Source organism: Eumetopias jubatus, unplaced genomic scaffold, assembly GCF_037043125.1.
Source record: "Eumetopias jubatus isolate StellerSeaLion01/CBP00866 unplaced genomic scaffold, mEumJub1_p1.0 scaffold_2, whole genome shotgun sequence".
Taxonomy (NCBI): Eukaryota; Metazoa; Chordata; class Mammalia; order Carnivora; family Otariidae; genus Eumetopias; species Eumetopias jubatus.
This window is the reverse complement of record NW_028274808.1, coordinates 138445345-138473135: the sequence shown is the minus strand read 5'-3', so window position 1 is coordinate 138473135 and position 27791 is coordinate 138445345. Positions and strand designations below refer to the sequence as shown.

The 27791-nt window shown below is 36.3% G+C and overlaps 1 protein-coding gene across 1 annotated transcript in view; it reads right to left on the bottom strand.

Moving 5' to 3' along the window:
* ANTXR2 (ANTXR cell adhesion molecule 2) overlaps positions 1–27791 on the bottom strand; it is a 144476-nt gene that overhangs the window by 100996 nt on the left and 15689 nt on the right. The window contains exons 4-10 of the mRNA XM_088021140.1: positions 27058–27139; positions 26486–26593; positions 26279–26347; positions 25431–25511; positions 8810–8870; positions 6580–6678; positions 4696–4765 (exon numbers count right to left, since the gene is read on the bottom strand). Coding sequence (XP_087877266.1) covers positions 4696–4765; positions 6580–6678; positions 8810–8870; positions 25431–25511; positions 26279–26347; positions 26486–26593; positions 27058–27139 — 570 coding nt within the window. The remainder of the gene's footprint in view (positions 1–4695; positions 4766–6579; positions 6679–8809; positions 8871–25430; positions 25512–26278; positions 26348–26485; positions 26594–27057; positions 27140–27791) is intronic.

Here is a 27791-nt window from a genome sequence, read left to right as displayed (position 1 = left end):
TGGCTCAGTCAATTGAGCCTGCAGCTCAGGCCATGATCTCAGGGTCCTGGGATGGAGCCCCACATCAGGCTCCCTGCTCAGTGGGGAACCTGCTTCTCCCTCTCCCTCGGCCCTGCCCCCTGCTTATGCTCTCTCTCTGTCAAATAAATAAATAAAATCTTAAAGAAAGAAAGAAAGAAAGAAAGAGAAAAAAGAGAAAGAAAGGAAAGAAAGAAAAAGAAAGAAAGAAAGAGAAAAAAGAGAAAGAAAGGAAGGAAAGAAAGAAAGAGAAAGAAAGAAAGAAAGAAAGAAGAAAGAAAGAAAGAAAGAAAGAAAGAAAAAGAAAGCAAGCAAGCAATACACCACATGAAAGAAAAGATAAATGGTTCTAACACTGAGGTGAGGGGTAGAGAAATAAAGAAACAGTCCTCAGCCTTACTAAGGTTTAGATTAGATTAGATCTCACTAAGATTCTGATGTTTACATTCAAAGTAAAGATATAACTAATGTCCTAGTATCCATGACAAAAATAAATAAATCAAGTCTCATTCCTCATTAGGAACAGAAGAGAGAATAAGGTGTTGTTATATCACCTGCTACTAAAATAAGGTTATTAGGGATTGTATGCACCTACATATATAGGTATGTTTTTGAAAAGAAGTGTTCAGTGAGAAGCTGTGCAAAAGGCAGAATTTGTTCAACCGAGAAAGACAAGTGGAATGAATCAATTTTATTCCAGGCAAAATAATCATATTAAAAAAATAACAACGTTGAAGAAAATAACAAGATTCTATTACCAAGTCAGGCTCTAACCCCAAGTCTGCCACACCATTCATTTGAATGATCCTTCAATATCACATGCTTAAAATTTTCCACATACACTAATGTCCCACCACTTCTTACTCAAAACACTCTGTCAAGTGTCTTCCCACACTGCCTTTTAAGAGAACTAATACTATCAGTTTCATCTGATTTAGATATTTATTTCATATTTGCCAGAAGATTCTGGCCAATGTTTTTGAAAGCACATTTAACTATACCATATGCCTCCTTAAATCATCTCTATCAAACAAGCTGTAGGATAAGGCTCTGGTTCATTCTGTTCTGTTTTTCTTTCTTCACAATGTGTTTATGTATATTTACCCAATTTGCTCTGTTCTTCTTGCCAAATTACAGGTTTGAGATCTCAACTATGGCAGAGCAGCTGTGCTATTGTTGATGTCTCACTAAACAAGGGTCAGAGGATAAGCCCATACTGCAAGGACTAGTGACACCTGCACATTGCACCATGAGGCCAACGCCCTGCAGGGGGAAGGAGTCAAGGAACTTCACAGAGTCCTTCCTATTCAAACTTACGACATTTTGGTACAAATGAGCCACTGGCAGAAATAAACTCTCAAACAATCTACAGATTTTTCATGGTGAGATAATTTGTTTAATCATATGACATTTTAAAATTAAATTGTGTCCAATGAAAGAAATACAAAAGAACAACCTTATTACTACCACCTTTACATTCTTCCTGTTTAAGTAATAGAATCCATCCATCCCAGAGGCGCCTGGGTGGCTCAGTGGGTTAAGCGGCTGCCTTCAGCTCAGGTGATGATCCCAGGGTCCTCTGATCAAGCCCACGTTGGGCTCCCACTTCAGTTGGGGGGGTTCTGCTTCTCCCTCTCTCTCTGCCACTCCCCTCCCCCGTCCCTCCCCCGCCCATGCACGCGCTCTCTCTCTCTCTCTTCTCCACTCTTTCTCCTGCTCTCTCTCAAATAAATAAATAAAATTCTAAAAAAAAAAAAAAAAGAATCCATCCATCTCAATCTGGAAATCTTTATCAAATAAAGAAATTTGATTAAACAGAGATGTCTCTCAAAGAAAGTACTTCAAAGACCCATTTCAAGAATGCTAACCAATGATACACGTGGATAAGATTTGCCCAGATAGCTTTAACCTTTGTTTACTTCACAAGATCAATTTCCAAATGCAAACCTATGGTCCTAGCTCCACTGCTATATTCTTTGTCCCCATCTCCCCAAATAAAGCAACTTCACATTAACCCTCTTACAAATTAAAATTCACGAGCCTTCAGGTGTCTAAAAGATTAATCCTCAAACCAAATGGAATTCAGGAAGTCACATAAAGATGAGAAAGGAACTGATAGAGCAGGCTAATGAGATAAGGCACGTGTCCACAGATACAGCTCTGAGACTATGCATCTGGCTTTGAGGCTGTCTATGTAGAGTTACCGCACTGGGGTGTTGTTAATTATTTAAGTGAGAGAACAGGGGGACCATCACCACATCTGTCACCCTCACATAGGAAAAATCTTCATTCATTGTTGGGCCAGATGTGTTTATTTGAAACATAGACTAACTAGCTACTTTATGGGTTTGAATCCTTAGCCAAAAGCTAATTAGGCAAACATATTAAGCATCAGTCACCTTACAAGGCTAAACTGTTTCCATTGTGTTGATTTTAATCCAATCTCGTAAGAGAGCTCATCACCTACAAAAGTATCTGAAGAAAAGTCAAGGCAAAGGAAAGGTCCAAATTACTTGCAACATACTTAGAAGAAGAATAATGATGTCCCCAAATGCCCAACACATTAACAAATAAAACCTCATGCTTTGCCTCAGTGGTATCATGTACTTGGAAGGAAGGAAGGAAGGAAGGAAGGAAGGAAGGAAGGAAGGAAGGAAGGAAGGAAGGAAAGAAGTTAGGAAGGAAGGAAGGAAGGAGAAAGAAAAGAAAGAAAGAAAGAAAGAAAGAAAGAAAGAAAGAAAGAAAGAAAGAAAGAAAGAAAGAAAGAAAGAAAGAAAAAGAAGAAACCAAAAATAATTATTTTAGACAGATCTCTTTCCCACCAAATTCTCAGTTTGCTTATAGGTGAAATATTAATGTCAAAAGCCAAACAAATGATGACTTCTCATGTCTCATATTTATTATGTTCTACATGATTTTTTAAAATGATGTCCCCTGGGTATTTAGCCAATCTACAAATCACTGAAGAATATCAGCAGTTTCTACAGTAGTCTCTTCAAAATGAGAGTGCCGAAAGGCAAAGTCTAGAGAAAACAAATTTAGTGTCTGGGATAGAACAGGCATACTGCATTTTATAACTACTCTGGAGAAGAAAGTAAACTGTCTTCCTTAACCACTCACTGCTATTAAAAAGCCAAGATAGTTTTCTGTTCTCTTAAATGGCATGTCCCCCCAATATGATTCTGGCCATTTCTCGCCTACCTGATATAAGCCCCTGCCCCACCCCCCCAGGAATCAAAGGTATTCTTTTTGCTTTTTAGATAACTAGTAATTCAAAATACTTGAGAAACACGCACACACCCTCTCATCTAACAAACATTTATGAATCTGTTGTGTGTCAAGCATTGTGTTAGGTGTTACAGGCAGAGCAAGAAACAGAACAACAATTTATCCTAGCAGGAAAGGAGACACAAGAACAAACGAATAAATGCATGGGAGAAAAAAATTAACCATGAAAGACAAGGGAAGAGGGAGTGCCAAACTTAAGAGGGGGAAGAATGTATTGATTAAATAGGGTGACCAGGAAGCATTTCCCAAGAAGGTGATATTTGAACAAGACTTGAAGAAGGTGCGAGTGAATGAGGAGAAGGGCATTTCAAGCAGAGGGAACAATGAGTGGAAAAGTGTCAATGTGGTTAAAGAACAGCAGAGAGACCAGTGTGACCATAACAGAAGGGGCAAAGGAAGATGGAGAGAGGGGGCCAGATCCTATAGAACCTCGTAGAACATTGCAATATTTAGATTTTTCACACTGAGTGGAAAATATCAAGGATTTTAAGTGGAGGGGTGACATAAATGACCTGTCTTAACAGGATCACTCCTGCCGAGGACAGAAGCAGAAAAACCAGGAGAAGCTAATGAACCTTGTATATTTTATATTCCTCTGCCCTATATGCGAGATCAATATAAAGTAATCCTGTATCTTATGTAGTATTCTAAACATATTGTATCCCCTACTGTTGGGCTAAGGAATATCTGAACTGTCTCCAATCATTTCCTTCATAATAGAGAGGGTTAAAAAAAATCACAAATGGAAAAACTAAATTACTAGTGAAATTATCTGTGTTGAGGTGATTTAAATAAAAGCTCTTCTTCCAAACTAAATATCCCTTATTTTAACCAGCCATCATTATGGTTTATTGCCATACCAAAGATCATGAGAAAATAGACGTTAACAGGACCTGGATACAAATTAAAGCACGAATATTTTCTAGTCCAAGGTATGCCTTATTGAGCCATCTTCCTTCTGCTCTTTAATACTGATATTTAAATACCATAGGAATTAATCAAAATCTCACTTTGGAACTCGTGTGTGTGTATATGTGTGTATGTGCATGTGTAAATGTAATACTCTAAAGTTCAAAATAATGCTTGTAGCTCTGATTATTTAAAGGGCTCTAGCAATAGTTCTCATACCCATCCAGATAAATATTTATAGGGCCTTTTAATCAATATTTAAGAAAAAAGATAAAGCAGATGTTAGCATTTTCAACCTACTAAGAGTATATTATGTAGAGTTATAGTACTAACCAGAGTGGTTTGCCTAGAGCTTACTATCTCGTGTTCACTCTGTACGTCAAAAAAAAAAGTCAGTAAAATAATTAATGTATATTTGTCATCATTTCCTAATAATTTGTAGCTAACATGTTTTTAAAATGTTTTTAATGAAGTACTTACTCTCCAACTTTATTCAGGGCAGGTGCAGGACAAAGCATAGAATTAAGGTCCACACTTACTGGATTAACACCTAGAAAATAAAACGCCACTGAATTAATACAGAGCTTTACGTATCTCACACGGTTTCATTAATACTATGAGAAACATAACAGCAATCAGGGGTCAACGGTCAAACATTAGTTATATTAGCACGAAAAACTAAATAGATTCTCATCTAAAAAGAGAAGGAAAAGAAAACGAAAAAATAGAGATCATAAGCCTCACTGATATACAGTTTTGGTAAATTATAAGTCATGGTTTTTTATTAGACTAAATTCACAAACATTTGTAGATATTATAAAATTATCATCTTTTCCATCTCCATTTTTCAAATATCTTAGGCTCTGAAGGATAAATGATATATATTTTAAAAGCAGAATTTAAAAACAATAGAGAAAAGATGAATATCCAAGGAAGAATGAATTTATTTCAAGGTTTAATAAGAGAGTCGTATCTTACAATAAATAAATAAATTTCATAAAACTAAATGCTTAAATTGCCCTAATAATTTTAATAACATATGGGGGAAAAAATCTGGCCTATAAATATTCAGGAAAGTTACATAATCAAATGGATAATTCCAGAATGTGAGGGATGAAAATACAATCTGACTCCACTTATTTCTTTAGTGATTTACTTTAATAAACTTAATCTTACGTACCAAAGGAAAAAATATGTTTTTACTATAATCGAATATGTACTCAAAGGGAGTCAGGTAAAGCTAACCCTTAGATTCAGATGAATAAAAATAAAATTATTCTGTCCTCTTCAATTGTGGAATCTACTGTGAAGATTTTGGTACAAATTTCATTGTCTTGCCTTACCAAAATGATGATCCTAACAGGAAAGGGAGGAATTAATTATGACATTTACCATGTTGAGGTCCTCACCACGTTAATTCAACAAACACACACTGAACAGTTGGTGTGTACATAGCCAAAGCTGTGCCACTGGAGTGTTTAGTACCATCAGAAAAACAGCAAAACTGGACATGAACTTCTCAAAAAATAATTCTACCAGAGTTCACAGAGTTATAGCTTCTGCCTCACAGATTAAAATTTTAGAAGCCAATATAATCATCGATGAGGAAAAAATGTCTTAAAAGAGACCCAAAATGCTCAGAACATTAAGATCTATTGAAGGAGTTTTTTGCAGAATGAAGATAAAAACATTATATTCATCTGCTGTTTTGAAAGCCACATTAGGGAAAATAAAACCTAACTGCATAAATATGATAATTAGCAACAAACAGGGCTAAGCAGGCATTGAAGATCAAAATATGTGAAGTACCTAAAAATATAAAATACATAAAATATCCACAAGACAAAAAGGCTTTGTCCAGGAGCTGATTGGAAAATTATTGGGAAACTAGATAAAGAAAACGAGTGAGAATAAAATAAGGCAATAAGCAGTAGAATAGTCCAAGAGAGTTAGATTTTCAGGCAAGAGAGATAATAAATAAATCTGGAGAAAGAGGCAGTTAAATCCAGCAGATGATGTTGTCCACACAGAGTGCAGTCAGGAAAACTGGTTCAACTCTCAGCTCTGCCCTTTACTGGCTGTGTCACCACAGGCAAATTATTTTACTCTTTCAGCCATTAGACCACTATCTGTAAAATGAGGCTTCTTAGGATAGGGTTTGGTATTTCTTAAGTTATAAACAAAGGTTGTAATCATTAAATAACAAAAATAATTATTACTGTTTGTACTATCACTGGACTTCATTTCTTTCTCCTGTGATTAAAAAATATAGCATGGTTGATTTCAGTTGGAAAGAAGAGAAAACACTTGATGTTTATACGCTATGCAGATATTCAAGCAACAATGAGATTATGGGGAACCTACTCTTTGTGTATGTTTCATTCACAGTGTAGGTACAAAGAACACTCCCATCCCGACTGCCCAAGTTGAATCCTCTTCCAGACAAAACAATCTGAAATTCATCTAGAAGAAGAAAAATAAACATTTTAATTCCTGCTTTACAAAAGAAAGACATAACTTGAAAGCGTCAAGGTGCACAGAATGAATTTCTTCATAGTATTCAGCCCACTAGTAACAATGAAGACATTGCTTTATTTCCGACTCTCTTTCTCGGACCCTTTAGTGAAATTCAGGGAAGATAGCATTTATTGCCACATAGGAAGGCATTATTTTATTTTTTAAGCAAAGTGTTTTCTAATAGTAACCAAGATATTAGAATTGAAACCTAACAGTTATTCCCTCACACCACAGAAACTTCCCCTCACTCCATTTTCTCTGTCCCCAGAGAAGGAAGGAAGGAAGGAAGGAAGAAAGGAAGGAAGGAGGGAGGGAGGGAGGGAGGGAGGGAGGGAGGGAGGGAGGGAGGGAGGGAGGAAGGAAAGAAAGAAAGAAAGAAAGAAAGAAAGAAAGAAAGAAAGAAAGAAAGAAAGAAAGAAAGAAAGAAAGAAAGAAAGAAAGAAAAAGAAAGAAAGAAAGAAAGAAAGAAAGAAAGAAAGAAAGAAAGAAAGAAAGAAAGAAAGAAAGAAAGAAAGAAAGAAAGAAAAAATTTCCCCAAATTCTATCCTCAGGAAAATATCAGCGGGAAAGAAGCTTCTTTGTTTTTCTCTACTCTCAGGTATTAAGGTATGGGAATGTAAAGAAAAGTATTTATTCACATTCTTTGTTTCTTAGAACTGTCATATGTTGTATTTTCTTTAATCTCTGACACCTCATACAGAGTTCTTTAATGGTTTCTTGACATTACTAATCCCGGTTTCATTCTCTCTTGCACACAAACTTATAACTCACCAGAGGTCATGCATTTTGGACTATTAACAATCTATGGCCAGTCACTAAAGAAAGTTTATTCAAATTATTGCTCGGGACTCTATATAAGAGGAGCAGTCACTAAATGCTAGAGAGTAAAATACAATACTAGGAAAACAGGGTAACTGATCAAGTATCTTGAATGGCATTTAACTGTTTGCTGTTTAGCTATAAGATGGTATATTAACTATTATGGTATTATTAACTATATTAACAGTGATTAACTCTCAGTCTTCTCAGACAATCTCCTATCTACCATAATCTAACATGTATATAGTAATTTATTGAGGAAGAAAATATTGCTATGCCACTCGTCATTAAGTATATTATAAAAGGAATTTCACTCATAAAGTGTGGGTAAAACATAAAATGTGACTCAGTGAAAAGCACATGGCTTTAGAGTCGGACAGACAGGAGTCAAACAGGACAATTCCTAAAGCAAGTACTGAACCGCTCAGCCTCAGTTTCGTCATCTGTGAACCAGGAATTATAAAACTGTCAAACAGTGTTGTTATGAAGATTAGGTAAAATCATAAAGGCAAAGGGATGCTCTGGGATGTTCAAATGCACTATTCCTCTTAAACATCTCAATGACCATTAAATAGGAAGTCTACAAGATACAGAGCTTAAGACCATCTCCAGTGGTTGAGAGGCTCTGTGGGAAATTACACAGCACATTTCCTCTTCCACTAGACCCAATATTCTTCCTTTTCTAGATTAAAATGAACTCCAGGTCAGCCTTGAAGAAGAAACAGAATAGGCCAGAGAGTATCACGTTCTCCTTGGGTAAGGATTGCTTGGAAGTGCTAAAACCTGAGTTTGTTCTTAGGGCCAGCTAATGAAGCCACCTGCTTCTTCCCTGCCATCCGCCCATCCATCACTTCCATACGTGCCCTGAGCTGGTGGGAACTGTACCTTGGCCAGGTCATCAAGGCACAGAGCTCAAAGTCCACAAATACATGACTGTTTGTATAATCAGAAAAAAGAAAGAATCTCATATTTTATTTTACTTGTCATAGGAAAGGTCTCAAACATGAACTAAATATACAGAAAATTCTAAAAGCCTGTCACACAATATGTTCATTATTTAAAATAACACTCCAATCTTAAAAAATTTGAATTTAAAATAGAAATATTTCAAGGAATTATTTAAAAATTCTTACAGAAAAGGATGCCAAAAAAGTTAATTTTGTTATTCTCTTTCCAACATGAGTTTCAAATCATATAATCTAACGAGGGGGAAAAAATACAATTTCTTACTGGATATTTTTAAATTCTAACCACTTACCCCCCACACAGACACTTGAAGGCCGCAATTCCAGGATTTCAGTGCATGACCGATCTAGTATCTAAAAAGGAAAAAAGAAGACCAAGATAGAGAACTAAATTCTAACATGTAAAGTGAATTATAAGATTGCTAATAATCTTAAGGTCTTCTCCTTAACTTCAATAGATGGCAGAGAAAACCTATTAACTATCATATATACAGCTATCAAGCTCTTAGAAAATTTCTGTGCTGTTCTTCAGTATATATTCCAAGACTGTATTCTGTAGGAATCCTTATTTGATTAGAGTAAATACAGATAAGCACAGATAAAGTGGATGTTAACCTCAGCGTCTGGTAGCCGTGAACACAAAGACAACTAAACTTTCTCCGTAGCCATAAAAATCTAAGCTGACTTTTGCTATTAGGCAAAAACAAGAGAGCAAATCAGAACTCCTGCTCAATTATGCTAATTCAGTATGTTTTTATTAAGAGGTTCAATACAAGATTAATAAACACTTCTTTATTTGACTGTGGCGTTTCTATTCGATGTCTCAGCCTCAATTCCCACAGATGCTAATCCCCTTTATATGCACCAAACGTTACACTTGCAGAACACAGGCTCCTTGTATGAGCCAAATATTATCCTCAAAAACACAGACTCTGCACTCCAGCGTTCCCAGAGCACAGGAACAGAATGACTCTTCTTAGCTTGTTCCGAGAAACAGAAACCACCATACAAGGCACAAGGCTACAAGTGAAAAACAACAATGATGAAATAAGCTTCTCCTAAAGGACACAACAATCCCGTCTTTATTTTTAGAACTGCTCTGCACTACATTATCAAATTCAGACAAATTCCAGATGATCTTTGGACGACATTCCTTTCTTGACAGAGTTGAAGACAGATGATATACAGTGGGCTCTAGCATCTCCTGCTCATAACTGGAACAGGAAGGAAGGAAACAGAAACGCTTTCCGTGCTTTCTTTAATAACAGTAGAAGGATAAATTGTCAGACTCTAAAACCCAGCTGGGAATGTTTGTTGCTGAATATGCCTCACTGAGAAGGGGAATCATTTGTACTTTTTAAGATCACTTCCCAGCGAATCCACTTTTCACAAAGCAATTGAAGCTTTAGTGATTGGGAAACAAATATAGTAAAATTTTATGTCTGAGAAATTCTGGATGAGGTCTATTTAAACTCAGAAATGACCAGAGATTGATTCCATAGTCACCCAAAGACCTTTCAGTGCCCAAAGACCTCCTCTTAGTCTGCTTTTTCATCTCCTATAATCAATACTCACTCCTCGGGAGTATGTACTGTTGTTCAATTAAGAATTGGGGAAAGAACTGCGGACCATTGTCATTGTGTGTCACCTCTTGGAGGGGTAGTATCTCAAATCAGTAACATCCTTAAATATTTTAACACTATACAGGTAACAAGGCTCTGAAGGGAACAGAACAGAAATGTTTTCTAAAGGAATATGGAGCTAAAAAGGTTCCAACTAACAAAAATGGAGCATTATAGCTTTGGCTTTGGCCGATTTGAGATAAAAGGAGAACAGTGAGCCATGCAAATGGAAGGGTCAAAGGAAAACACAAAGCCTCCACACCTATTTTACTTGCCAGCAAGTCTGAAGGAATTTATTTTAAAACAGGTCCCATTAAGAAGGCTCCTATGAAGGAACATCTTTCAGTTCACAATTTCTTTATTAGTTATTTTAGGCACACCTCTAGCGGCATTACTGAGAAATGTTTCAAGCATCAGGAAAAATTATGAGAGGTTTAAAGATTGAATCCGTTGGAAATTGCAACCATTTTTTAAAGATTCATTAGAATAAGGTACATGAAGAAATTACAAGATTTTCCAAAGGCCATGTCAAAGAAGATGCAACCCAGAATGACCTGTGTGAATTTCTAAAATTGTACTGGTTTTCTCTCTCCTACCATAATTAAATCAGATCTCAAAATATTTAAGACACATGTGTGTATCTTGTCTTCCTCTTTTAATTTGATGTAATCCATTGAATAGTTTTAAAATGATAGTTTGAGGGGTGCCTGGGTGGCTCAGTGGGTTAAGCGTTCCACTCATGATTTTAGCTCAGGTCATGATCTTAGGGTGGTGAGATCGAGCCCCGCATTGGGCTCCTTGCTGGACGTGGAGCCTGCTTGAGATTCTCTCGCCCTCTGCCACTCTCTCCCGCCTAATCTCCCTCTCTAAATATAAATAAATAAATAAATAAATAAATAAATAAATAAATAAATAAATAAATAATAAAAATCAAAAAATAATATGATAGTTCCAACAGCAAGATCAAATGATCAGTTCTTACGGTGTTGTCCTGAAGGACTATTGTTGCTATACATTTCCGAAGCCAGACCCTGTTTATCCCCTGTAGGGTATTTTGATTTTAAAGAAAAGGTTCAAGATCATTTAGAAATTTATTTTCTATTCAAGTCTGAGATTAAAGAAATCAAGTTATGTTAAGCAGAAACTAAGAATAGCTGAAGATTGGTTATATATTGCAGTAAATTGTATAATATACATTGATACCTCAGAATACTTACATTAGTTTAATATTTGTACTTATTTTAATAAAATGAATTTTATAGAAATGATATTACTGAATGGAAAAGTGACTCGGGGAACACATTCATTGAAAGGCAAGCAGTTTAGACCATGAGTCATAAAAGTGGCATCACCATCTGAAGGAATCCAGTTGAATTCCCCACAGGACATTACCTGCCCTTTTCTAAAGTTTGTTGTGATTTTTTTTTTTAATTTCTTTGGACCTTATGTTAAATTAGTTGGGTATATGAATCACCTCCTCTATTAAAAGACAAACTCTTTTAAAACAGGTCCCATTAAGAAGGCTCCTATGAAGGAACATCTTTCAGTTCACAATTTCTTTATTAGTTATTTTAGGCACACCTCTAGCGGCATTACTGAGAAATGTTTCCATTTCTGTGCGTATAAAAGGAGGATATTATACTGTACAATCCTCTTGGGACCAGCACATGGTTCTGTACACACAGTACAACCAATAAATGTTTAGGGAATATAGATTGCATGAATTAATGAGAATATTAAAAATATCTACCTAGTAAGCAAGTCACAATCATATTATGACTAAAATAAGGCAGAATAAAGTTAATTTATGTGCAAAGCATCTAGCCCTCCAATAAACTGTGAATGCCAGAAATCCAGAAACCCATAATGTGAAACGAAGTTCACCCAAACCACTTCTAAATGAAAAACAATCAAAGAGAGGGAAAGAGAATGTGGTGGGAAAAGAAGAGAGAAAAGAAAGTGTGTGCATTTTTAAAAAATAAAATTTGTCCTAAATTTGGTTTTTCCATCTAGAGTTTACCATCTAGAGTCCCTATATTAAGAAAATAACTAGAAGTCAAAATAATTCAATGTTTGTATGCAGATAGTTTCCATCATTAAATTTTTTAAACAATCAGTTCCATAAACATGAAACAGTTTATAATCTATATCAGTACAAGCAATTGCACACAAGTTCAAATGTTCAAGATATCAAAATAGGTCTATTATATTAAAATTGTCATCACTAAATGACAACTGAAAGAGAGGACAAATATTTTAAACACTCTCATTAATTTTTACTAAATTAAATACTGTTACTGATTGATTGAACATTGGATCAGGTGTCCCATCTACGATAATTGACATATTATCTTTCATACTCTGCACTTCCATCATTGTACAACAGAGCATCTTGTAAGGATGTTTCTTCAAATATGTGTTGCCATCTGTCTTCATTATATCTCAATAGAAACAGAAAATAGTTTCCACTAAAGGTCAGCCTTGGTTGACATCAGAGAGAGCTAATAGCACCATAGACCAAATTTAAAGACAAGCCAAATGCTATTAATAAAACCAGGGCACTTTAAGTCATGCACACACTAGATGCAAAATTGCATCATTTGAGATTCTGAAGTCCATTTATATTGGCAAAGAATTTGATGCTTACCATGGGAAAAAAGTATACTACTAAAGCATCTGTTCACTCACAAGCATCAGTTCACTCAAAAAGTAATATTAGTGTTAAGGAATAATTACAAATGAAAATAACAGGTACATTATTACTTACTCCCTACTTTTAAGTCCTCAAATATTAATATGGATAACAAAAGCCAAATTTACTAAAAGTCAAACTTCCTAAATTTAGTACAAATATCGGAAGTCAAAAATTCAAAAGAATTTCTAACAATGGTAGTAATAATTATCATTTGTTGGGAACTTATTATGTTCCAGGAACTATGCTAAGCACTTTACCTGAATTTCTTCAGTTAGTCCTCTCAAGTCTTATGAATACATACTATTTTTATCCCCACTTTACAGATGAGAAAACTGAGGTTTTAGAGAGGTCTTTTTAATTTTAGTTTTTGAAATAAGAACGATTACTTTTTAAGTAGCAGAGTCAGATCTCCTCAAGTTTGATTGACTCTAAAGCCTGTTCTACCCAGTGCACTCTGCTACCCTCCAGGCTTGTGATAGACAGTCTACCACATTACAAAATCTAGTATCTAACAAACTACTGAAAATTTATCTGCCTGTTTTGCCTGGATTCCTTTTATACTATCAAAACATTCTAAAATCTATCTTATTTCTTATCTTCAAGAGTATGTCACTAAGCTTTCACCTACATTTGTTGGGGTTTTATAGATTTGTTTTAAAATTCCCAATCCCGGGATGCCTGGGTGGCTCAGTCGGTTAAAGCGGCTGCCTTCGGCTCAGGTCATGATCCCAGGGTCCTGGGATCGAGTCCCGCATCGGGCTCCCTGCTCGGCGGGGAGCCTGCTTCTCCCTCTCCCGCTCCCCCTGCTTGTGCTCGCTTGCTCTCTCTCTCTCTCTGACAAATAAATAAATAAAATCTTCAAAAAAATAAAAATAAAAAAATAAAAAATAAAATAAAATTCCCAATCCCAAGGCACCTCAGTGGCTCAGTCGGTTAAGCGTCCGACTCTTGATCTCAGCTCAGGTCTTGGTCTCAGGGTAGTGAGTTCAAGCCCTGCACTGGGCTCCACACTGGCTATGGAGCCTACTTCAAAAAAAAAAAAAAATTCCCAATTCCACTGATTTGAATAAGTCAACGTTTTAGATCTTCTTATGAATTAGTAACATACAGAATATGCAAATGATTAGGGCCCTCTCTCTTTTGATTAATTTTTCCTCGATTGTCTTATTTTAGTATTGCTTTCTATCTCAGATTTGTTTTGTACAGATAAAACACTTGTACTTTTCACTTCTCAGAATAACCCAGAACCTACAAGACAAGAGAGGCTATACTACAACAACAAGAGGTCCTAACTCCGGTCTGGGGGTACAGCAAGCACTTGGAAAAAGAAAATCAAACTGGCTTAGAAAAACTAATTTGTTATCTGAACACATTTTCTTTCATAAAAGCAATGATGTCAATGGCATTTAAGGGCATTTAGGTTTCATACATTTCTGGAACTTGCCTGAATCCTAGGAACAGAAAGGATATTCAGAACCAGGAGGCAGAAGGTTGGGGTTTTCTTTGTTTCATTTTCTTTTGTTTTTCTCCATTTTTTTGGACATGGAACAGACTTTAGGTGAATTTTTGATACAGAATGAGTTAGTCTTTCTCTCTCCCTCGCTCATTGTCTCAGCTAGGTTGCTAGACACACACAGACACATTCTAAACACAATCATTATCCAGGTTTTCTATTACCCAAAATATTCCATTTCAATGTGGCTGTTCTCATCTTATGACCTCATTCATACCAATGTATGAATGCAAATATATGAAATGATGACCCCCCAAACAACCTAGATAAGGTTATACCCTGAAGAGAAATTTTTTAAACCAGGAAAATTCTTATACATGGAAATTCTGACAGCATAACCATTTAATAAAGCAAGAAATGCAAGCAGAATGAGGGAAAATGTTTTCTAAAATGGGATGCCTAGGGGCGCCTGGGTAGCTCAGTCGGTTAGGCATCTGCCTTCGGCTCAGGTCTTGATCCCAGGGTCCTGGGATCGAGCCCCGCATCGGGCTCCCTGCTCAGCGGGAAGCCTGCTTCTCCCTCTCCCACTCCCCCTGCTTGTATTCCCTCTCTCGCTATCTCTCTCTGTCTGTCAAATAGATAAATAAAATCTTTAAAAAAAATTTTTTTAAATGGGATGCCCACATTGGAAAATGAGGTCTGCTTATATGTCTGCCTGATGGAGGTCTGTTCCCCTGCAGTTCTTTTCTTGGTTTCTTTCCCTCTTAGGAATGTTTGTGAACCACAGACTCTTTAAAAACTTTTTAACCTACAGCTGCACCCACATGGCACAGGTTGGGTAGGAGATGAAGGTGTGAACTCCAGGAGAGAGAGGTCTAGGCAGAGCAGCTGTTGGTATACACAAGACCATCTGCAAGACTTGTGTTTATAAGCCAGTACAAATCTATAATAGAAAAGAAGTTAAAATACATAGAATTCTAAATTCTAGTACTTTGTATAAAAATTCTACACTCCAACATGTTGCCCCAAACTGTGAATTAAATGCCTAAAGATGGTTTTATATATTTAATCTCTATAATCACAGTCACTGTCCTTTCTCATGAACAAAACATTCTGTCCTATTTAAAATGTATTTGTCTTGGGGCGCCTAGGTGCCTCAGTCAGTGAAGCCTCGGACTCCTGCTTTTGGCTCAAGTCATGATCTTAGTGTCGTGGGATAGAGCCCTAACCCGAGCCCTGCATACAGCTCTGTGCTCAGCACTAAGTATGCTTGGGGTTCTCTCCCTTTCCCTCTCTCTACCCCTCTGCTCCTCTCCCACGCACATGTGCACACACACTTTCTCTCTCTCAAATAAATAAATAAATAACCTTAAAAAAAATGAAAAATAACATGTATTTGTCCTGACTGCTACCTTTTAAACATATGATAAAGCCTGCCCTGTATTATGATAATAAAGTAAAACCCAAATATTGCCCGTTTTCCAAGTTGTTTGGGATAAAACTGCAAGTGGAACGACAGCATTCACTCATACAAATTATAATTATTTTCTATTGTTTCCCATCCAATTTTAATTCATTATTTGTGCAATTCTGATCACCCAAATACTCTCATTAGTTCAGTGTACACTGCAAATACTAATTTCATGGCATTTCTCTATTTGCCAAGGGAGAGGGATAGAATAAGATAAGGTTATTTTTGCCTCCCTCTAGGTTAGTTTTCGGTTAGCAGTAAGACCAGATGCAGCCTTAGGACCTGACCTTGTGCTTTCTGGCCTCTCTCAGTATAGACGTTTGGCAGAAGATCAAAATAGAGCCCATTGTGCTGTCCCTTCTCTGCAGAGGGACTTGAACGAAGTATCAGAATGGTGCTTCATTCCGACTACTCCAGGAATGTTCCAAATTAATTGGGATTGAGCCTACATCTAGTGTCATGTGGTCAGATTGCAGGATTTCACTCTAGGCCAAATTTACTTACAAAGTAACAAGCAGCAGACATGCACTCTGGAGCCTGAATTGGCAGTTTGTAGGAGTGGAGGCGAGAACAACTGCTAAATCAGACACAACTCTTAAGAATCCTATTCTTACACTCCTATGCTTACAAAGCATTTATCTTGCTTCCCTATAAGGTTACACTCAGGGTGCCTGGGTGGCTCAGACGGTTAAGCGTCTGCCTTCGGCTCAGGTCATGATCCCAGGGTCCTGGGATCGAGTCCTGCATCGGCTCCCTGCTCCGTGGGAGCCTGCTTCTCCCTCTGCTCCTCTCTCTCACTCTCTTTCTCTCTCATGAATAAATAAATAAAAATCCTTAAAAAAATAAATAAATAAAGTTACAATCACATCTTTATAACTACTGAATAATAATCAGGTAAAATGGCAGTATTATCAAGCAGAAATAACCAGATAGCACCATATTTGATTTCTTCTCTCTGAGATATTTTAAGATGTATATGAAACCATATATTGATTTAAGATCTTGTAAGTTCCTCAGCATGTTTACATAATGCACACATGTTATAATAACAGATATGGAACATGGAAGAAGTAGTAGAAGCCATATTATGGCCTGAATGTCGATAGTTGTGGCCTTTTTCTTCTGGCATTTAAGATAAAATGGGATTAATTAGTAGAAAACTGTTGAGATAGAGCCAACATAAAAATTTAACATGGGATGAGTTAAGATGGGGGAATGAAGGCAGCATATGACTTAGGACATGCAGCGTCTTTGAAGTTGATGTTGAACGTTGGAGACATATCTAGGTTTTATGGTTTGAAGATCAAGCAATCAGTTTAAAAAAAAGAAATTTCCCACAACTAATATAAACCAAAACAGATTTTAAAATCCGTACTTTTTCCAATTTCTAAATGGCAATAGGAATGTTATTATATTTGGAAAATAGAATAGAGCCCATTCCAGAAGAAACTAGGTAAACACTTTTTTAATGAATGATAATACCATATATTCAAACCCGATCTAATATAAAAAGTAGATAACACAATATATTAAAAATAGCAGCTGCTCAATTAATGTTTATTGAATTAATTGAAAAGTAAATGTAAAACTTTCTAATAAAAAGCATGAGCATTTTGACTATAAGACAAATAAATGAGGTAACAATGAACAGTTAAGCATATAAAAAATACAGCTTAATTAGGCGCTACCTGAATTAATCAAATCACATCTTCAGTCACACACAGTGAAGAGAAAGCTTATTTTGCATAGTATAAACTTTCGTAATCAATGGCACCGATAAGGCAATGAGCCAAATGGAAAAAAAAACTTAAGAAACAATAAAAACAACACGAAAAGATACATGAACTTAATATATATATGTATCTTTATTTTTTTTTAAGATTTTTATTTATTTATTTGAGAGAGAGAGAATGAGAGATAGAGAGCACGAGAGGAAAGAGGGTCAGAGGGAGAAGCAGACTCCCTGCTGAGCAGGGAGCCCGATGTGGGACTCGATCCCGGGACTCCAGGATCATGACCTGAGCCGAAGGCAGTCGCTTAACCGACTGAGCCACCCAGGCGCCCTAAAGGTCATCTTTTGGAGCCCAAACAGACTGGTGTTAAGGAAATAAACATTTGGCACTTCATTTGGGCTATATAACCCAATGGTACCAGTTTAGTTTTTTCACAAAATATCACAAAGCTGTATATATTAAAAGTAGATTTGATTTTCCTAAACTACAGTCCCAAAGAAAGAAAAAGAATAATATTATTAAGTAAAATTATCATGCAAATGCAAACAGAGCATTGGAATATGGACATCAAGTTAAGATTATAAAATTTCAGTACATAAAATGAATAACTTAAGGGCGCCTGGGTGGCTCAGTTGGTTAAGCCACTGCCTTCGGCTCAGGTCATGATCCTGGAGTCCCGGGATCGAGTCCCGCATCGAGCTCCCTGCTCGGCGGGGAGTCTGCTTCTCCCTCTGACCCTCTCCCCTCTCATGTGCTCTCTCTCTCTCTCATTCTTTCTCTCAAATAAATAAATAAAATCTTTAAAAAAAATGAATAACTTAAAACAAATGTTCAATTTGTATTTTTTAGTTTATTGGAATTTGGAAGGAAGGAAGCACCTTGTTAGAATATATGGCAAAAATATTTTAAAGGTATTTGAATATAATGGACTGCAATAGCTATTGAATTGTTTTCCTACCAAGAACACTTTTTCACCCTTACGTGTATATGAACAGTATTCCCTTGGTATTGAGGAAATTGTTCTCCACTCCATGTGGTCTTTAGTGAGGCTATGGATCATGATGTCTTCTCCCTCTCCGCCTTGCTGCCCACCTCTTGTCACCGGGTAGACATATTACTCTGGCTGGTCTAAGTATGTGACAGGAATGAGCACTTGACTCAGAGTCCTTGTCTAGGACAGAATATACTGATGCCCCAAAATGACAGCTCGCTCTTTCCAAAGCTAACTGGTCCCAAAGCCTGAAATCTTTGGCATCTGATACTCATTTGAACAAGGAAAGAATGAGACAAACAAAATCATAGGTAAAATTGACGAAGAGAGGTCGTAAGAACATGAGTTGATTCTCTGGATCTAATTGCACTTGAGGCAATTTCCTCCCTCTGGGCGACCCAGTTATATAAGACAGTAACCTCTTTTTCCTCTTAAGCTAGTATGAACTTGGTTTTTGTAGCCATAGTCATAATACAGAAGAATATCAATAAGAAATGAAATCAAAGTTATATGGAATCATAAGTCAATTCAAAGTAAAGTATTCGGGGCGCCTGGGTGGATCAGTCATTAAGCGTCTGTGTTTGGCTCAGGTCATGATCTCAGGGTCCCGGGATCGAGCCCCGCATTGGGCTCCCTGCTGTGCGGGAAGCCTGCTTCTCCCTCTCCCACTCCCTCTGCTTGTGTTCCTGCTCTCGCTGTGTCTCTCTTTCTCTGTCAAATAAATAAATAAAATCTTGAAAAAAAAAAGTAAAGTATTCTCTGGTAAAAAAAAAAAAGTTTTTTTTAATGCTTAAATACACCATAACCATATTATAAAAACATGAAAATATGTTCAAAAAGCACAGATTTTATTTATTCATTCATTGATAAATATGAATTAAGCAATTAACTACTTACCCAATGCTATATATTAGACCCTGGGCCAAAAAAAGGAAGAGAAGGAACTCCTCCGTGGAATGCTACCATCCACGGCCTTCCTATCAGCCCAAACTTCCTACCACTGATGTGAACGATATTATCATGAGACACTTCATCTACATTCAGTACTAAAGATCCTTGGATAAACAGAAGCCCAGAAGAAGCTGATTTATAGTGAGCCTCACATTATAGCCAGTCTTTTTTTAAAGAGTCCCAGAAACTGATTTCCAATTTCGAGTAAGTTCTACCAGTTTGGGTTTTTTCCTGTGAATATATCTTTATAGTTAGCTCAGACTTTAGATTTTTTTTTTTAACAAACCATGATTTTATAAATAGAGATTTCCACAACTAAGCAGTCAACATTCATAGCAGAACGTGCTAAAATCACTTAAGCTGAGGTCTTATCAGATAGTTCATTAGGTACCTCTTCTATGAAAATTATTTGCCTATAAAGAAAATGATTTTGCAGTGTCTTCTCATTTCATTAAAACATAATGGAGGCAGCTTTCTTAGAAACTTTTCAAAAACAACACCACCACTGCTACCAACAACAATAGACATCACTGATAAAAACAATTTGGTGCCAAGTTCAGATGAAGCTTACATTTTCAGCACTTTGAATGAGGTTATTTTTGAAATGTATATTGTACTTTGTTCCCTTTATGAATAATCTAGTTCAGTTTTATTTAAATTTCCTACACGTATGAGTTATCATTCCCTTCTTATTTATATTTATGCTCCTCTACTTCCCCATTAGGTATTTAAGAACTCTGGCATTAGCTGCCATCACCTAGGATATAGTGTTCTTAATTCTTTTGGATCTGGGTTATTTATAAAATCAGTTTCACAACTGATTCATCTCTTCTGCTTAATACATTCTGAGGTACTCCATCAAAAAATAATTGTGGAAATAATTGCAAAGAGTATAACATCCCAAGGTCTTGTTTTTAGGGGGAAAAAAAGGGAGGGAGGTTTTTCACGGAGTACTTTTATTTTTATTCTTTCCATGTTATTCACCAATCTGTGGTTTTGTTTTATTTTGAATGCTACCATCCATGGCACTACCTAATGAAACGCTGCACCACATGGTGCTCACATGTCAGTCTGACTAGTTCAACTAAAATTTCATTTTCAAAGAAAAGCCTTGCAACCACCTTTCCAAGAAACCAAAAATAATTGTTTAACATTCTAAGATATTACAGATAATCTAAAGTGGAAAATATAAGAATTATATCCCTGTTTTTATGGGCAACTGGAGGGGAGAAAACACAAAAGGAGGAACAATGAGTCAACTCTGAAGTTTTCTGACTTGCACATTTCCCTGGACCTCCACATCCCTAAGGGACATGCCCCATGGGGATTCCCCGGGTCCAATTCAACTTCTCCCTCTGCCCTTCTGCCTGATTCCACCATGTCCTCTAGCACTCCAGCCCTTCTGTAAAAAGAGCCTTCACCCTCCCTGCTTCCCATTATTCAGAGTAGTCGGGGGCAAAATGCCCAAGTTACAGCTGACTCCCCTCTCCGTCCTTTTCAACCAATATCCAGGGTTCTCTCAGGTTCTATTAACTTTGTAAGGTCTCTCGAATTCACCTTCTTATTTCCAGTTTCACTGCCATCCCAATAATAACAACAGCAACAAATATTTTCCAGAGCCGTCAGAGCCTGGCTCAGCAAGAGAAAAGCTGTTCCCTCGAGGTTCTGCCCCACCCTATTCCTGACATGATTCTGACCAGGGCATGTTTTCCTTATGGTCCTTGACCTACTTTTACTGGGACAGACCTAGAATCTCAGTACCTAAAATACACCCTAAGTAACTATGGTCCATTGAAGATGTTGTTTCCCCTTCAACAACTAGGTTTCTACTCTGAATCACTAAACAGCTCTACAAGTTCCCCAACAAGAACTGTAGCTCTTTTCTAAACGCAAAGTCCCAAAATTCTACATAGTGTTTGTCCTGAGAGTCTTTCCCAGTTGCTGGCTGGGCCCGAGTCCCAAGGCCTAAGGATTTGGAACTATTTGATTTTGCTTAGCTACACCATCTAGAAGTCCCTGTAGATTTGATCCTCTCACATATCAAGGCCATACCCTTTTAGACCTAAGTCATTATTTAGAAGTCCAGCCATCTCTCTCAGTGGACTGCCCTGCAGAAAGATCAATAACCCCATCCTACACGCTCCCAACTTCTGACATTCTTAGCTTTCTACCAAATGTTCGAAAGCCCCACCCTTCTGAGTTAGACCATTCCTAATCATTATCTCATTTAATTCACAAAACAACCCAAAGAAATAGAATTGTCCCCATTTGACTTGATGAGAATTTTAAAATCAGAGAGATTACATGATAGAAAGTACACAACGTCACATAGCTAGGCAGTGGCGGAGTTGGAACTCACACTCCGGTCTTCCTATTCCCAATTTCATACTGTCTTCACTATATTAGGTTTCCTTTTACCATGTCTCTCACAAGGACTCTTGCAAGAGACTTATAACACACCTTTCTGTCTTCCAAATTATCCTATACATTACCATAAGGATATTCTTCCTAAACGTTCTCAGCCAACATGAAAACCTCATCCTTAAGTTGCTCTTCCATCATTCTCCAATTACTTATGAAATAAGTGCCACTTCCCCATTCAAACATTTGAGAGTTTCCATAATCTGGATCCAGCCTGCCTGTCAACGTTTATCCCTCATTACTCCTCCATAATCCAAGCCAGGCCACATTCCCTCCTGTGCCTCAGCCACTCAGCCCAGGCTCTTTCTGAAGTTCTATATCCCTTGTTTCTAATTTACTCCAACTGTCAGAGCACAGTTCAAATTCCACCACCAAAAGTCTCCCAGGACTTCATATATCCAAACTTATCCTATCCTTCTGTTAACTTTATTCTAGCCATATTGGCATCTTAACGCAAACTGCAAGATAGGATTCCTCTCTATCAGCCAGAGTGACTCACCAAACTTTCCCGCCTCCTCCTTAACCCCACATTCTGTAATTCTTGCAGAGACCACCATATTCATAACCTCAAGTCATCATTATTTTCAAGCTCCTTTAGAACAGAGAATTTGTCTTTTTTATGTCCCCTCTTCCAAGCTTAACACAGTGCCCTAAGCATGGTTAGAACTCAATAAATGAGTGGATGAAAGAATAAATCAGATAATGGGGGGAATGGAGGTGAAAAAGAGGAAAAGTTTTCACCAGCATCTACTTGAGCGAATAATGAATTTTAAACTTTCATATTCCTAATTAAGGTTGGAGATTAAACCAATATTCTGAAAACTATTAGATATCATGTTTGCCTGGATAGAAATCTAAAATTTTGAAATGATTTATTTCATTCCAAATAAAAACAAAACGTGAAAAAGATTTTCTGAATCAAATAAATTTTAGAGAAGGTATTAAATTGTTAACATGCAAAATGTTCATAACAAAGGCCTTCTCCAGTCACTCACTTTTGAAGTTATAAGAGAAAGAACCACTACAGCGTGCCTTTTCTCTCTCTCTTTTTTTAACCACAATGAAGGAAGGCTCCAAAATGAAACTCCTATCCTTGCTGATTAAGAAGTTGATTCTGAACAAACTATGCCTTAACAAAATGTGATTTACAGCAAGGGGACCAGACCATCTAGGTCACTGGATTTGGGTGGGCCAGGGAGGGAGGACAAAGAAAACAAGAAAATCAGCTTACATTTTTTTCTCAATTAAAGATTAACTCCAAAGAAATTAATTCATTGGCAGTAAGGCCAGGTATATGAATAACTTCCAGAAAAAAAAAAAAAATTATCTCTCAATTTAGCAAATATCTTGCCTTCAAAGTACCAGACACCTGAAAGACTTAAATTTTCTGACTATTTACATTTGCTTAGTTTTGCACAAATCCATTCCACAGTATAATTTTTTTCATCCACTAGTTTGGTAAATCATAAAGAATAAAGGGATAGTCTCTTCTCTCTGCCCTTACCCTGAAATAGATACAGTATATTTGTTTTAAATACCAAATATAATTTTTTGAAGATAAGATGGTACTTTGTAAGTATAAAGTGCAATTCAAATTTAAGGCAGAATTATAGCTTTTGTATATTACCTGAGATGGAGCAATCTCTGCCTTGAAGGGACGTAAAGTGCTTGAATTGTCTTAAACTTCTACAAAGTGAGCAAAATCCCAAGCTATCATCATGTCGATAAAAATCTCAACCATTAGTTAGACCAACTTTGGTTGTAATGACTCTATTTGTCTGTCAACTCTGACATGTGACTACCACTCTGGTTTCCCCAGAGGCTGGCTTCCCTAAGGATAATTTACTCCTTTTTTTCACAAAATAGCTTAAGTTTAACTATATTAGAATGAACACTATACCCATCAGCCCCCACCAGATGAAACTCAAGAGGCTTTGCTTGCAATTTGTGGCTAAAATAACACAAATCTTTCTGTTTGCCAACTCTTTCAACATAACTTACTCAAGCTAAAGTCCATGAAGAACTTCAGGCCAGAAAGACTGTAGTTAGAAATTCCACTCTAAAGTTTCCCTAATACAAATAAAATAGATGGAACTTAACAAATAAATATAAAAAACAACTTTATCTCCTCTGGTAGTCAACTACCAATTCTTTGAAGGAGAAATACGCAGTCACAGCCTACAGAGAGTTTTAAAAACCAATTAGTCACCGAGGATTTTGAATCGAACCTTTTATACAGAGGGGAAAAAAAAAAAAAATTCCAAAGGGAGTAACCCAGAGACGTCTTCTCTCCTTCCCTCTATAATTGTAAAAATAACTGCAAATTCCCCAGCATAAATTTAAAATACAATCCACTGTTTTGTTTATTTACAGGATCAAATTATCCTCTCTTTTGCATTGTCCATCCATTTTCCTGTATTTTAAAACAAATCACAGTTACAGAGTATTTACCTTGAATCCAAATATAAATCCACATAAATATTCATATAAATATGAATCCAAATATTTCCTTTTTTTATCTCGCAATTTTTTCTAAATACTAAACATAATTAAACTCTTAAAATAATAAAACACTGTTCCTGTATTTACATTCGGCCTGTCCACTAGATGTACTGATATGTAATAGAACCAAATCATTTTTTTTTTTCCTTTGAAAAGTTCCATGAATTAGGGGGAAAAAACCTATAGGCTACTTAAAAATAAAATCAATCGATCTCACTTGGTTTCTGAAAAACATGATCTTTAAAGAGAAATTTTAAATGCCAGAACCAAATGTCCGAAGACCCTGAGACTTATCTTTTTTTTCCCTTCAGTAAATACCTAAAGATGAAAGGAAAAGCTTTGACTTAGAGAATATATATTATTCACTTCCATCATAGGATGGTGTTTACCAAAATATCATAAATACTTAATAGCAACTGTTCCAAGTGCTTCTAGCAAAAGGCAGTAAAATGAAACATAAACCTCAGCTGTGAAACCTAAGAGTTTTGCTTTGCATTTCATCATCCCACTTCCCCTTACCCTCTTTAGGGGACCCCCGATTCTAACAATCACCAGAGACAGTGCAACTGAATTCCAAACAGAAATATTATGAGCTCCAGTGAAACGATTAATCATTAAAAGGGAAAGAACGACGGCAGTCAGATACTCAGCCGCTGGTGCACGGTGCCTGGCTGATAGCTAAGAAACACCATGTTTGGAGGAGGGAGACATCACATTTTCCAATTCAAATTTTTACTTTATCTTCTGGAAAGCCTATAAAACTTCCAAGATATCAAGAGAATGAGGAACTCCATGCTCACAGGGTGGAAGTGTCTAAGACTATTCATGAAGATCTTAAACTTGGAATCTCAAACCCAAGCTCACAGAGTTCAATTTATAAGCATTAATACCAACAATTAACACCAACAAAATCCAGATCTTTAGAATTAATGCCTTGTTCTCAATACCAAACAAACTTCCTTCTTAATCTCTTTCTTCAAGATAACGACCACCTGAATGGATATCAAGATTACGTCTTACGTTGTAAAATGTACCTAAAACCATAAGCCTTTCTTACTCCCAGAAAAATACTCACAGAATTAATTATTCCTTTAAGAGCTTGAAATCCACCTTTGACAGGGAAAACTTGATCCTTGGAATCAGCAATTCTTTCCAGCTTTCGAAAAATGAGGAACATTTAATTAACGGGTAGTTGAGACATACATTTTATACACTTCATTATGTTTCAGTTATGTTCATCTGAAAAATTACACCAGAGGATCAATTCACCAGTGTAGCCTGTCAGGAATTGAAGGAGATGGCGCTAGTGTTACTCGAAATGTAGTGCAATGAAATGAAACAGCCACAGGCCCTTCACATCGGCCTCAAGTTTGAATCTCAAAACAGTGCAGAGTTCTACTAGCTGTAAATGTCAAGACATAGGAATCTTAGTCACGTTCAACCAGAGATTTAAATGTAAAATCATCTGGTGAGCCAAAAAAAAAAAAAAAAAAAAATTAATATATAAACCTTCAAAACTTAATGAAAAAATTGGGGTTTTGGAATGAAAATTATTAAAGATTTCCCAAATCCCTGCACTCCTAAGAGTCAAGGTTTCAAACTCAAACACCTAAATAAGACTGTCATAATAATCTTGTCAGTTGAGTTCAAGGAGGAGTATTCATAATATTTTAATCCAAATGTGTGTTGTATAATATTAGTTCCTCCAAACCAAATGAATATTCAAGAAATTCTAGAATTTCATTTTCAGTAATGAAACCTATCAAAATCAGACATTATTGATGCAGAGTTCAAAATCATTTTATAGAAAATCTTTAGCAACCAATTAGTGTCACAGTAAATCATCAGTGAAAAGAATTTGATGAACTATTCTTAAAACAATTATGTAATTTAGATTAAGGTTTGCAGATCTGCTGCACTCACTTGAGCTTGTTCAAAGTCAAGGACACCAACACAATAAACTCTAGCCCCAAATGACCTGGATATCTTTGCCTATGGAAAGAAAGAGAGAGAGAGAGATGGGGGGGCGGGGAGGGAGGGGTTCGCATTATTCAAATATCAGGCTATACATAGAGAGACACACAGCAAAGTACACTGGGGTATAAAGAACAGTTTCAGCTCAATACTCACCTCTTTCTCTGCATATGATGGCACCAGACCGTCCAACTTACCATCTGTCAGAGCAATTATGATACTGGAGGTTTTTAAGCTTCCTGCTTTCTGAATTTGTTCATTTGCCTGAAAATATAGAATAATTATCCAACTAACAATTTAATCTTAACTTTTAACCAGCATGTTCCATCAGGCTGAATTTATGAGTCTGACAAAACCAAATTATTATAGACTGGCTTTTAAAACAGGGTATTTTGTGTTAACTATTTTATTTGAAATTTGTATAGATTCACATTATAGAGTAGTGACTATTGGGTTTAAAGGATATAAATTTTAAGCTTTGATTGACTAGTATGAAAATAAACACCGGGAAAATAAAAAATTCCTTAAAAAGCAAAATGCTATCCAAATTTTTCTTATCATCACGGTAAATCAGTCTCATCCTCAGAACAACTAAAAGCATTTAAAAAAAATTTTTTTAAAGATAAACATGTAATGGGGTCTTTGAGTTTTACTAGAAAGTTATAGTTTATTGCATTAAAGAATAAGAAAACATTCTCTCCCATACTTATAAATGTGAAAGAACTTACCAGCTTTAGTCCTTCATGGATGTATGTCTCTCCTACTGGACTAACATGTTTTAAATCCTCCAAGCCTTTACTGATTTTGCTTCTGAAAAATATTATAAAATTAAACAAAAGAAAAATGAGCAAAGATCAAAATAAGCACTTATCAAAAAACATGGCAGTATTACAATTAAGGTTTCTTCAGTAAGAGGAAAGAATATGGGCATCTTTGAGGACAGATAACTTCTCATACTTTTTGCTATTTTAATAAGTATTTAATAGCATTTGTATTTTAACTACAAAAAATAAAAGTACTGACAATGTGAAATAACTTGAGAAATCTAGGTATATTCTAGGCATTTTTGAGCTGAGAACAGATAATTTCTATCATATTTGTTTGACTAAAAGCTAAGGAATAAAACATTTTCCTTCATCCAAAACAAACAAGGATTGTGTAGGTCAGCTTAAGTGAAAAAGCATTTCTGAAGCGCTTACCCACTTCCCTGCAAGTTGGAAATTTCCTTTGTTATCTGCAGATTTCTGAGGCACATTACTTAACCCTTACTTACAGAAATTCACAGTTTCTACTTTAGTTTCCCAGAGTCCTATGTCTCAGAATCTAGTCACTCTTGTAGCATCTTATCACCCATCCAGACACCAGCTCATTCTCTTGAATGCTGTAGGTACTTAGTACATATTTGATGAACAAATGAAAGAATAAATGGTTGGATGGGTGGATGGATGGATGGCAATGGGTT